Raw genomic sequence first — 12,156 nt, 5'->3', positions numbered from 1 at the left:
AGGCCACAGAGTAAAGACTTTTTCAAATTCAAATATTTTTATTCAAAATAGGATTTATAATCACTTATTGAACGTCAAAATCTACCACCCATTCAAAAGAGACTGCCTCAGACCTGAGAAGAATGGGCGCAAGAAACTTTTTTTTTATTTAAAATATGGATTACAATGTAATATCGTACAATAAACATTAATAATTAAAGAGCCTGAGGGTGTTCGCTTTAATCCCAGTCCGTGGTGTAATTAAGAAAATCGCTTATGCTATAATAACCTTTCCCACACAAACGTTTTTAACAATTCTTTTAAATTTCGTAACACATTTGTTTTGTACATTTTCTGGGATCATATTGTAGAAGCATGTACATCGCCCAACAAAAGACTTACTAACTCGACCCAACCGAGTAGTAGGCATAACAAGTTTATGTTTATTCCTTTAAGGCCCCGGTCTAGATCAAATAAGTCCACTATTCTTAAAGCAAACATTTTTAACTATTTCAGTCCCATTGGAAATCATCTTTAACAAATGTCTGGAAGCTGGTGTATTCCCGATGCAATGGAAGCATGCTTACATAACACCTATATTTAAATCGGGTTCTAAGAGTAATTTTGAGAACTATCGACCCATATCCATTCTCTCAGTAATTCCAAGGGTCTTTGAAAAACTGGTGCACAATCATGTTTATTCAACCTGTAAGCATTTCATCATTGACGAACAGCATGGTTTTGTAAAAGGAAGATCTACTTTGTCGAATTTACTCACTTTTACAAACTATACTTTTAATGCCTTGGATCAAAAAAGACAGATTGAAACTATCTACACAGACTTCAAGAAGGCGTTCGACAAGGTGGACCATCTGATACTCTTGAAAAAACTTTCCTACAACGGAATCAAAGGCAATCTATTGCGTTGGTTCAGTTCGTATTTACAAAATCGTGTTCAGTCTGTTGTTATTAATGGGCATGTCTCTGCCCCTGTCATAGCCTCTTCGGGCGTCCCTCAAGGATCTATCCTAGGACCATTACTATTTCTACTCTTCATAAATGATATCTCATCTTGTTTCAAACATTGCAATTTCCTTTTATATGCGGATGACTTAAAGATATACTCCTGTGTTCGTGATCAAAATGATTTAAAATTAATACAGTCTGATTTAATGAGATTTGAAGAATATTGTAAAATTAATAAACTGTTTTTGGCCTTTAGCAAATGTATTCATATGACATTCACAAGAAATTTAAATATATTAACTACGAGTTTTCAACTAGGTGGCTACATTCTTAACTCAGAAAAAACCGTTAGAGACCTTGGTGTGTATCTAGATACAAAACTTACTCTTGATGTGCATGTAGAAAATGTACTTAATAAAGCTTACCGAATGCTAGGTTTCATAACAAGAAATACTAAACACTTTAAGCGGAAAGACACATTTACCTGCCTCTTTAATAGTCTAGTTAGATCTCATCTAGAATATGTGTCACCAATCTGGAATCCGTTTTATGCAATCTACATTCAAAAATTAGAAATTATTCAAAAAAAATTTTTAAGAACCCTTAATTACCGTATGCGTATACCCCGCTGCTCGTACAATGAACTGTTAGTTAAACATAATACCCTATCCTTGAGTAACCGTAGACGGTTAATTGACGCAGTGACGCTGTATAAAATTTGTAATGGCGAGATAAAGTCATCCCAATTGTTATCTGAGATTAATTTCCGTGTACCATCTATAGCCACTAGATCACAAAACTTATTTCACCTCTCTAAAACTAGGACTAATATTGGTAAACGTGCGCCACTTCACAGAATATGTACACTACATAATCTCACGTTGAATAACATTGATATGTTTTCGTGCTCCCTTTTTACCTATAAAACTAATCTTAAAAAAATATTTAGTTCCAATCAAACTTAAATCTTATTATTTCTGTTTTCTACATTCTAGTTTTACAATTATATAGCTTACTTTTACCAAGTTTTACTTACCTTTGCTACGATTAACTTGTATTGTAAATTGTACGTGCACGCTTGCACCTAAGCAGATGTCGCTTTTATCTTTAACATCTATGTTCTCAGTGAGACGTTCCAAGGGAATAATTGTAATTATTTTAGTTAGTTATAATTTGTATATGTATTTAATCTTTTGTTTCTGTTTTTGTCTCCAATAAAGTAAATAAATAAATAAATATACGCTCATTGAAAGTTCTGACGCGAACACGAGGCAAGAACATTTTGTTTTAGCAATTGAATTAATTATTTAGCAAACTGATCAAAAACGTCAAGCTAGTTACACAATTTTGTTAATTTAAAGGAGCACTTAATTGAAATAAGCCTTTTTAAGCATGGTTATGGTATATCATTGCGTGGCGTTGTATTTAAAGCGCGGTCGAAATACAACTTAACGAAAACTCTGCCTAACAGATGCATAGGCAGAGTTTTGCTTCAGACAACTTTTGAGCGTGATTGTGAGTGTATTATTTATAGTGCGAAGACAAGACTTGATTGTTTGTTTATGTTACCTGTAATATCCGACACGGTGGTAAATATATGGGTCATATGGGCCGCTGCTCTCTCCATACAGTATCTATGGTATATCTGTCTCTTTCCAGCCTCCTCGTCCACTGAGAACTAGAATTAGACATATTTAAAAGGGATAAGAAACAGTTTTCTCTAAATAAATTTGCGTCACACCAAAAACACCTCCAAACCCGTCCCACTTTTTTTTAACAATAAGGGACCAGACAGCTGATAGTAATTCATACGCCCTTTTACAATGCCGCTCAGGATTCTTGATAAACTCAAAAATTCTAAGCGGCACTACAATTGCGCTCGTCACCTTGAGACATAAGACGTTGTCTCGTTTGCCCAGTAATTTCACTAGCTACGGCGCCCTTCAGACGGAAACACGATAATACTTACACATTACTGCTTCACGGCAGAAATAGGCGTCGTTGTGGTACCCACGATCTAGCCGGCATCCTGTGCAAAGACGCCGCCCACTGGTAAATTAAGGTAAGGACAATAATTGTTGTTTTAACTTATTCTTAAATGAAGCAGTAGATGAGTGCGAAAACAGATCGGCACTACATTGTAATGGGCAGGGCGTTTCAAATGCCATCAGCTGAACGTCCTGCTAGTCTCCCTTTATTTTTATTAAAAAAAAAAACAAAATTGAAATAAAATAAAACAAATTCTCACCTTATCCAGGTTGTTATAGAAGTCAGTGTTGCCAGCGCATAAATATCTCCCCAGAAGTGTGGCGTGTGTGGTAAATACTGTGGCCACATCAACATGACGCACTCTGAAACAATTATTTGATTTAATATTTCAAAATGAATATTTTATATGCCATTTATTTCTTATGAGAGGGTAAACTGCTTCGTAACGTAACGCGTTACGGCGCCAGTCTGTCTGGCTTCCCTTTCTCTCAAGCATACGGCAGCGGTAGGCAGGTTCCTCCTCTCTCACTCTAACCTCTCATTATTTCTTTTATAGGATAAAATAATGATACAAATAATGTAGATACACAAAATTCTACATGTACATATGTCAGAAGTGAAACCTGCATTGTGCATGAACCTTTTAACTGCATATTATGAAGTCCTGGTACATGTTGCTAGAATGACACATGAATTCAACCGCTATGAAAGACATTACTATCACCGCTACCATATTTATGTTTTCCTGATTTCCATGTGGTAATACGTTGTGCGCATGACGTCAGAATATATTAAGGTATACTCGCGTCAATAACACAATCTCTTCTTCAACTATGATCGCCTGGTACCAACACTGTATAACGCTTCCTATCTCATGTTCTCCCACGTTAAATCTTATCAATTTATGCGTCTGTCTCTTTTTCGTTTCATCGACTTTCAAATCACAATGATGCTAAAGAAGGTTTTACTTCAATAACTTTTCTACTCTTTGGAATATCTAGGTAAATGATTTAAAAATATCACCTTAACATGATGAGTCCTATTCCCGCCTGCCACTCGTGGAAATGTGCAACAACTCGAGGCGGTGTATCGCTGTAACCCTCTGCAGCTTTGCGAAACTGAAAGCAACTGACAGGTTAAAGGAGAACAAAACAATATTAAAAAGTTCAGTGCGAGTAGGGTTGCACAAGAAGTGTTTCGTAAACAACGAACTCGCGAACCGATCATTACAAGGCACTAATTTTGTAAGTCACCGTTACTGTAACCAAAAACATATGTGTGAGTGGTTCGCCAATCGCCAGCCTACAATGAACGGTACTCATTTGACTCACAGCGTGCCGACGATTACAAAGTATTCATTTTGTAACAGTAACCTTTACTGTAACCAGAAACATAGTGTGCATAATAAGCGAATCAAAGTGCGCGCGTGGACGTGTAAAAGAGATGTGGACTTCTCAATGAAAAGACGTCATTATTTTTTTTACCATAGGGAGTGACATTAACAAAACATAATTCAACAACACTTGGTGTATGTCATGAAGCTATATCAGTTCGTAAAGAGGCTTTGACATGGGGAGAAGAACTGATAAGAAACTCCCAGCCCATCTTTTACATCGTTATAAAACTTAGCCTGTTTAAAATGATATTAAACATTTTAGATGGTCTGCGCAAAACCAGTCAATAACCATGCATCATTATTCTCTATACTATAATCTACTATACTATACAATTTGTTATGATTTTAAAGTGGTGCTAACCCTCACTTCTAAGATTAATACACAAATAAAATTTGAAAACTAAATTTTATGAACGATGCGGGACTTGAACCCACGACCTCCCGCGTTCCATGCGAGTGCTCTTTCAACTGAGCTAACCGTTCAAGTGACGTATCGTCATAAAATCTTGTATGCTTTGTTATTATGACTAGTGCATTAGTCTGGTATTTTACTGTAAAATTGAAATACCACGACCTATGCGGAAGCCCTTCATCATTTCAGCCGGAAGACGTCCACTGCTGGACAAAGGCCTCCCCCAAAGATCTTCTTGACGATGAGTCCTGCGCTGCCCTCATCCAACCTATTACCAGACCTTGACCAGTTAGTCGGTTCATCTTGGAGCCTACCAACGCTACATCTCCCGGTATGTGGTCGCCATTCGAGGACTTTACTGCCCAACGGCCATCTGTCCTTCGAGCTATGCCCTGCCCACTTCTACTTCAGTTTCGCAACGATCTGGGCTATGTCAGTGAAGGAAGGTAGGTGAAGTGAAGGAGCCCTTAACTCTACCTAACTTATTGTGTTAGCAAACTACAGTTACAGTCCACTAAATCAGTCCGTTCGGTGTAGGCGCTTGGGTGAGCTTAAAATACACCACGTAACTAGTACAAAGTAGAACTTCGTAATTAACGCGAGTTACAGTTACTGCTGCACCCGGCTTAATTAAAAGCGTCTTATGAAATACAGCCCGCTGACAGACAGAGGGACGGACGGACAGCTGAAAGTATGTAGCTGAGCTGCAATAGCAGAGATTTTAAATTTTCCTTGAACTACTTATATGTCTGTTATTGATTTAAAGAAATTAACTACAAAATTCAACCCAAAAAGAATACAACAATATTGTTGTTTCTATAAAACCATAAACAAACTAGCCCAACACACAAAATAGTAATAGAACAGTAATTTAACTTCATACTAGAGCGCCCGAATCGAAGCACGCACACATAAAGACTATTTACACGGCCGCTAAGCAATCTTGGGAAGACAAAACTATTGAGTGTCACGTCGTACGTCGCCGAGACTGGTCGCTGTCCGAGTTAAATTAGCTGCGCCGCGCCGTCCGCGTCATAATTTTTTTTTTGTATGTACCAACCCTAGCGCTCCGCCCAGACGTAGGTATAAATTTCAGGGAGACCGCTGAGTTACGCTACTGTTCTATTATTTGTTTTGTACCCAAAAGGTATAGCGTACTACAAAACTAGTGCTTACAAAATTTTGTGGGTACTTGTAAAATATTGAGAGTTCACTGACCTCAGTTATAAACTGCGCGACCATGAAGCCAAGTATAACCGCGTCGTTCGCCTCGATATCGAGGTGGGGTATCCCAATGGAACAGGTGTCCCATAGGTCCTGTTTGTACGCATCGAGTTGCCAGGCTCCAGACCCGATGTCGAAGAGGATAATCTGTGGATTGCCATCCACTAACCACGTGCCGGTGTGCAACTAGAAAACAAATCAAAACACTTTAATCATGCAGTTCAAGGAAACGACACTTATGAATGTCAAGTTTCCTTTTCGTTTTACATTTACCATCACTTTTTAAAACGATTAATGGGGCAAGAAACTCATTGCCACTCTTTAAAATCAAGATTTACAGTTTCATATTTTTACAAATAATTTCAATTACAATATAGTATGTTAAGTGATTCAACCAAATACTCGTCAAATACTAAACGCATTACACGAGTAAGTAAAAAAAAGTAAATGTAAATTAATTCGTAAAAACAAGAGCTTTTATTAGCGATTATAAAAAATCCTCATCGCCTCCCTCGACCATATATCATACATTCATACCGTTTGCCGTGTGGGAAAACTGTCAATATTACTGCCAAAGAGCTTATATATTAGATGCTTTTATAATAATAGATGATTCCAAAAAAAGCCGGGACCCCTAGTTTAGCTGTTAGTTACCTTGTAGCCCTGGCTTCTCATTGCATTGACGGCCACAGTGAGGGGAGAATTAGGTGGAAAGTCTGCTTCCTCTACTTCTTGTCTTGCGCAGGTCTCCTTGTATGGTCCTGTAACCGAAACCGTGGATTACCAAACTAAATTATCAACGCCAGCACTCCCCGCACATACCATCCTGGCAAGCTGCGAGCTGCGAGAGTACTAGAATGGGTAGAATCTCCCATTCTTTAAAAAACTAGACGGTATCCATACCGATTGAACGTAAGTGAAGCCGTTTGAAATATAGTCAAACTAAATTTACCCATACATGCTGCATCTGCTTGTCATTTAGCGCGTATTATGCAAGAGAGTAAGATTAGCTTGATTTGATGGTGGAAACAATTTTCTTCTTCCCTAGCTGGGGCAGAAGGCATCCACGAAGCCTCTCCACCGACATCGGTCCAGAGCATCTATCTTGATTTCACTCCAGGTATTTTCGATGTCTTTCGCTTTTTCGCTGCCAGGTTACCTATGGACAGTCGCGTCTGGGCTTTCCTTAAGGGTTTCAGTCAGGGGCTTGCCTCTGTATATCTCGACGAAATAGCTTCGGAGTGTGTAGCTATCCAGCTCCATTTGCGATGTTTGATATGGTGGTCATCGGCACTTCATGACAGCGTTTCAAAAAAATTCAAAGGTTTCAGTTAACAAAAACCTGAAGTTGAAATGAGAGGGACTTGATGACAACACAGCCTTAACGTTGGCCTATTATATTTTGAGCTTAACTCTACATGTCAGTTTCCGTGACAGCCATACATACGCGTCAAATCCGTGCAAAAATTGTAATAACAGTTCGCTTTAATTAATATATATTACCAATGAGACAGTAGTTCTCTCCCATTTCCTCGGTAGAAACAAACGCTTTAGATCTGATCACAGTGTATATGCCACCAACTGAAACCAAATAAAATCTTTGTAGTGAGCTCCAATTGAAAATCATAATCACATTCAAATTTTTCCAGTGTTACAAAGCTGTTTGGGGTCCATGATGTTATGAAATGTCGACATATTTAAATATATTCAAGAAAATTATCCGTGAATAAGGGTAAACCCTTTTTAATTTTAATTTACAAGACGATACAAGAAGATTTAATTGACAGGGTACAAAATATCTCTCTCTGATGATTTGGATGCAAAACAGCCTTGGGATCAAGGCTGGTCAACTTCAGTCAGCTTAAAATAAGTTTTTGTAATAGATTATGACTGACGATGCATTTAATTTTTTTTAATTAATTAAGTTATTATTTGAATATGAATTTGAGCTGAGTATTAATAATCCGCTCCGTGATTTTGGATAGCAGCGAGGTAATAGCTGTAAGCCTGTAGTTGGGCGGATCCAAGATATCCCCTTTTATAATGATCAAAAATACTTCCATTACCCTGGACGCATCTCCGACGACGATCCTCCATTTGACTAGGAGTGCCGGAATTAACACGTTAACACTTGAACCAAATCAGGGCCACAGTTCGGACACGATGGGAGAAATACAATCCGGACCGTTCGACGTTTTACCGTCCATAGAAAACAGATCGAGGAACAGTTTTCTGTCTGAACTGTCCTTCAGGCATAGAGTTCTGACAACGCCGCCCAACCCGCGATGTGATGTCGTTTTAAGAATCGAGTTTGAGGCGAAGAGAGAACAGCTTGCAACAACGTCCAGAACTTAATGCTGGAGTACGTATTTCGGAAGGGTGACGTAAGTTTTGAGCTTGATATTGTGATTTACCGCCAATGGTATCTATAGGCACAATTATGTTCCACTTCAGAACTTTTCTGTTTGGATTCTTTGTATGAATGCCGCAGCCCAAGTTCGATACGCCCGTTGCTTGCAGTTAATAACAGCTTTAATAACTTGAACCGGGGCTGTGATCTGCACCGATCGGACAACATAGCTTAGCATGAAAATAGTCCTGAAGTATCGCATCGGCCGTTGCATCGGCACATGTACAAAGATTAACGTAGGGGAAAGAAAGGGACAACTTAACTACCGGGATGTGTAGTCGCAGCAAAAGAATAACGATAGCATGTGGCTATCCATGTGCTGTGACCCGAATCGGCAACGCAACCAAGTGGGACAGACCAGGCGACAATGCAAATTCCCAAGCCATTTGACATTAGGCCCCTTGACGGCACTCAAAACTACGATGTCAGCGGAGGGGATTTAATCAGCAAGCACGTTCGCGTCTTCAACAGGCGATTAAACGCAGCCTATAAGATGATATCCATTTCTGCGTTACCGTTTAATTAATATTTCAGAAAAGGCTCTTACAAACGCCTGTACACACATTAGATCAAGAACCATCACGAGAAATAACAAGGAACTACATAAAATCTGTGTTAGGACTTAGGAGTATAGATTCTAATGTGTGCTAATTATGAACTTTCCGAAAATTTCTTGAATTAGGCGTTATTTTGCGGAAATCTATTATTGAGAATGGAATGGAGAGAATGGAATGTTATGAGTTTTCTTCCGAATTAACATTTAGGTTGTTATGGATTTCCGCGAAGCAGAACTCGGAAATTTCCTTTTTTAGAATCGCGATGCTGCCTCATTTGTTAGTATATTATAAAAATAATGCTACTATGTTTTGTAAAGCTTGTTTCTTATTTTGTGTTAATTTTTTTGATCCAATTGAACTTTTAGACTCACATAGTACTTAAAGTTCACACGCATCATAGACCCTCAAAATTACCGAAACGGCGATAGCAGATATCTGCTCGAACGAGTGCATCGGTATAAAATTATGTTTAATTTTGTTCCCGAGATAGGTATGTTAAATACGCTGAGTTATCTCTTTGTCTATCTTCGCAAGAAGCTTGGTCTCTTCCACTGTTTTCGGTCAACCTTGCTTATGTAGCATTGAACAAAACAATTCCTAAAACAAGAAGCTACACATTTACAATCTGCTTCGGCTTCAAAAATTTAACTCCAACTTACTATATGCAGGTATGTACTTGAGTACCTAAACATTCAGAGCGTAAAGGTGTGCATCTAGTTCTAGCTCTGCACAAATACAATACGATCTTAAATTACATACACTATTCTAACATTGTATTGGGAACATTGTCGTATAGTGTAGAATGTGTGCGGTTATCACTTAGCATCAGGAGACCGTTCGCTTGTTTGTTATCATAAAAATATAGATAGTTTAAATACCTTTATTAGCAGCCTCCCATGCGGTCTCGAATGTCCATCTGTTCTCCTCTGTGGCGGCATGGCCCTTGTCCATGTAAGAGAGGAGATCGTGGGTAGACTCAGAGCGATAGAAGCGACGGGACGTTCTGTCTCGCGACATGTTGGCCTGAAAGTGAGATGAGAAGAGTTATAACCTTGTTTGCTGATGAGATTAGTGTTTGAGATGGAAGTAAAATAGTATTTAATACTAGTAGTTTGTCTTCAATTTATGCAGTTTAAATTTACCTTAAAAACAAAAATAGTTTTCGCAGCTCACGCCCCAAGGCAACTAGTTTTTAATTGAAGGGTTATTAATTATTACAAATTAAAATGATTTCGTTCAGAGAGTCAATATTACGGGAGTTTTTTTTATATAAAAGAGGGCAAACGGGCAAGTAGCTTACGTTTCCGATACTTGTCAAATGAATTTCATTGGAAAATTTTTGAAATTTTGGCTAATGTTTTTGTAATTTTAGGTATTTTCTCATCATATCGACGTCTAGCATTGTACAACAGCGTATTTTGGTGGGAAAATTCGACCAAGGTTAGTTTTATTAGTTTAATGTAAAGTATTTAGGTACAATAATACATTTGAATAATAGACTTATTACAACAGATATTTAAGTAACCTTATATGTCAACCCTTCCGACTACTACGCGTGAGGTCATGACGCTACCGGCAAACCTAGTAGTTCTGCAAACAACTAGAGTAGCTAAGCAGGCTCAGGTTGTCAATTACTTAATTCGACGCACCTGTTAATTTTATTCCAGAACCATTACTCTTACTTCTACTTTTTATTACTCTTTTTCTATGCTAGTACATATTATTTTCTTTATGTTTTTAATCAGAGTTAAAGTTTCCTTTTACATAGAGAAAATGGTACATAATGATAGTGAAATTGATGCTAATTACACTGACTTTAGTAGTGCATTCGACACTATGAATCATTTAGATAGTATTAATAAAATTAAAGCAATATGGATTGCATGGCAATTATTTAAGTTGGTTCTTATAAGAGAGCTAGGACGCAAAGAGTAAAACTAAATTTAACTTCTACTATAATAACTTCATTCAATAACTTCTAGCGTTCCACAAGGATGCTTTTTAGGACCAGCCCGCTGTCTGAATTTCATAAATGATGTTCCGTTCAATAGACTGTGGGAGATCTTTTTGCAGCGTGATACTTATTATATTTGTTGAATAATTAATAACATGAAAGTGAACGCAAGCAAGTGTTTACAAATTATCCACAAGTGTTATCCTCTTATAAAATGAACATGGGTATTGTAAAATGATTTTACCACCAAACATCACGCCAAAATGAAAATTTTTACCCGTACCTTTCTGGAATAAAACACTAGCGCGTTCAACAAAAAGGCTTCTTGCTTCGCACAGCAATTATTCAACCACCTGCCATATGCAGTATTCCCTAATCGATACGAGTAAATAACTTTCAAACCCTCAACATACTGCTACATGAAAGGACAGTAACACATCTTTTGACTGGAATTGTAGATGCCTATAAGCAACGGTTTTCACTTCCCAGGGGGTACTCTGGCACTATGCACTTCGGCGCTTGCCCCTCATATAAAAAAATATAAATCACAAAGGAAGTCATATCAACCTGGAAGTAGTGAGCACCTATTTTATTGATCTAGTTTGTTCGAGTACAAACCTCGTGACAGATGCTCTGAAAGATGAAGATATATTACGTCAATACCTTGGCGTATGGCCAAGTGTGATCACGAATCGTTGGTCGTAAAAATAATATCAACATACCGTTATATAATTAATTACATCAGTACCTAAATGACTTTTGCAAGAAAAATATCGAAAAGCCGAGCTTTGCTCAACGAGCCAATTCGGTTAATAGGGAAAAATCATATTTTCTTTAAAAAAAAAATTGCCATTGTTTTACACGCTATTTTATATTATGAAAAAACATTAAGGCCCTCAAAAATTAACCCAAATTATTTAAAAAATAGCCAACCCACGCCGATCCATAAACACAAACAATGGCAAGGAGTTTGTTGCGAATTCCTCTTGTTAAAGCTCAACTTTTTCAAAATTGTGGTAATTGGTAAAATATGGTATATAATTCATGACATTTTTTTACTAAACGAATCAATTTATAGAACGTCATTGAAACGAATGAATAATTTTTGAATAGATTAATGTAATCTGTGAGATAGTATTTACACCGCGAACCTTTTAGACAGTACAAAACATACAAAAGTAGCAATGGAATGCAAGTTTTACCACAGAACAGTTGTCTTTTATCTGTTCTGTGAGTTTTACCAAATGATTTACCAGAGTTATAGAAATT

At 37.5% G+C, this 12,156-nt stretch overlaps 1 protein-coding gene across 1 annotated transcript in view; it reads right to left on the bottom strand.

The window, feature by feature from the left end:
• LOC126974714 (glycogen [starch] synthase) overlaps positions 1 to 12,156 on the bottom strand; it is a 37,796-nt gene that overhangs the window by 18,016 nt on the left and 7,624 nt on the right. Inside the window, exons 2-8 of the mRNA XM_050822303.1 lie at positions 9,812 to 9,956; positions 7,470 to 7,547; positions 6,621 to 6,727; positions 5,961 to 6,152; positions 3,958 to 4,052; positions 3,194 to 3,296; positions 2,515 to 2,623 (exon numbers count right to left, since the gene is read on the bottom strand). Coding sequence (XP_050678260.1) covers positions 2,515 to 2,623; positions 3,194 to 3,296; positions 3,958 to 4,052; positions 5,961 to 6,152; positions 6,621 to 6,727; positions 7,470 to 7,547; positions 9,812 to 9,950 — 823 coding nt within the window. The 5' untranslated portion in view covers positions 9,951 to 9,956. The remainder of the gene's footprint in view (positions 1 to 2,514; positions 2,624 to 3,193; positions 3,297 to 3,957; positions 4,053 to 5,960; positions 6,153 to 6,620; positions 6,728 to 7,469; positions 7,548 to 9,811; positions 9,957 to 12,156) is intronic.

This window comes from Leptidea sinapis, chromosome 33, assembly GCF_905404315.1.
Source record: "Leptidea sinapis chromosome 33, ilLepSina1.1, whole genome shotgun sequence".
NCBI classification, from domain to species: Eukaryota; Metazoa; Arthropoda; class Insecta; order Lepidoptera; family Pieridae; genus Leptidea; species Leptidea sinapis.
The sequence above is the reverse complement of the archived record's forward strand: the minus strand, read 5'-3'. Positions and strand labels throughout refer to the sequence as shown.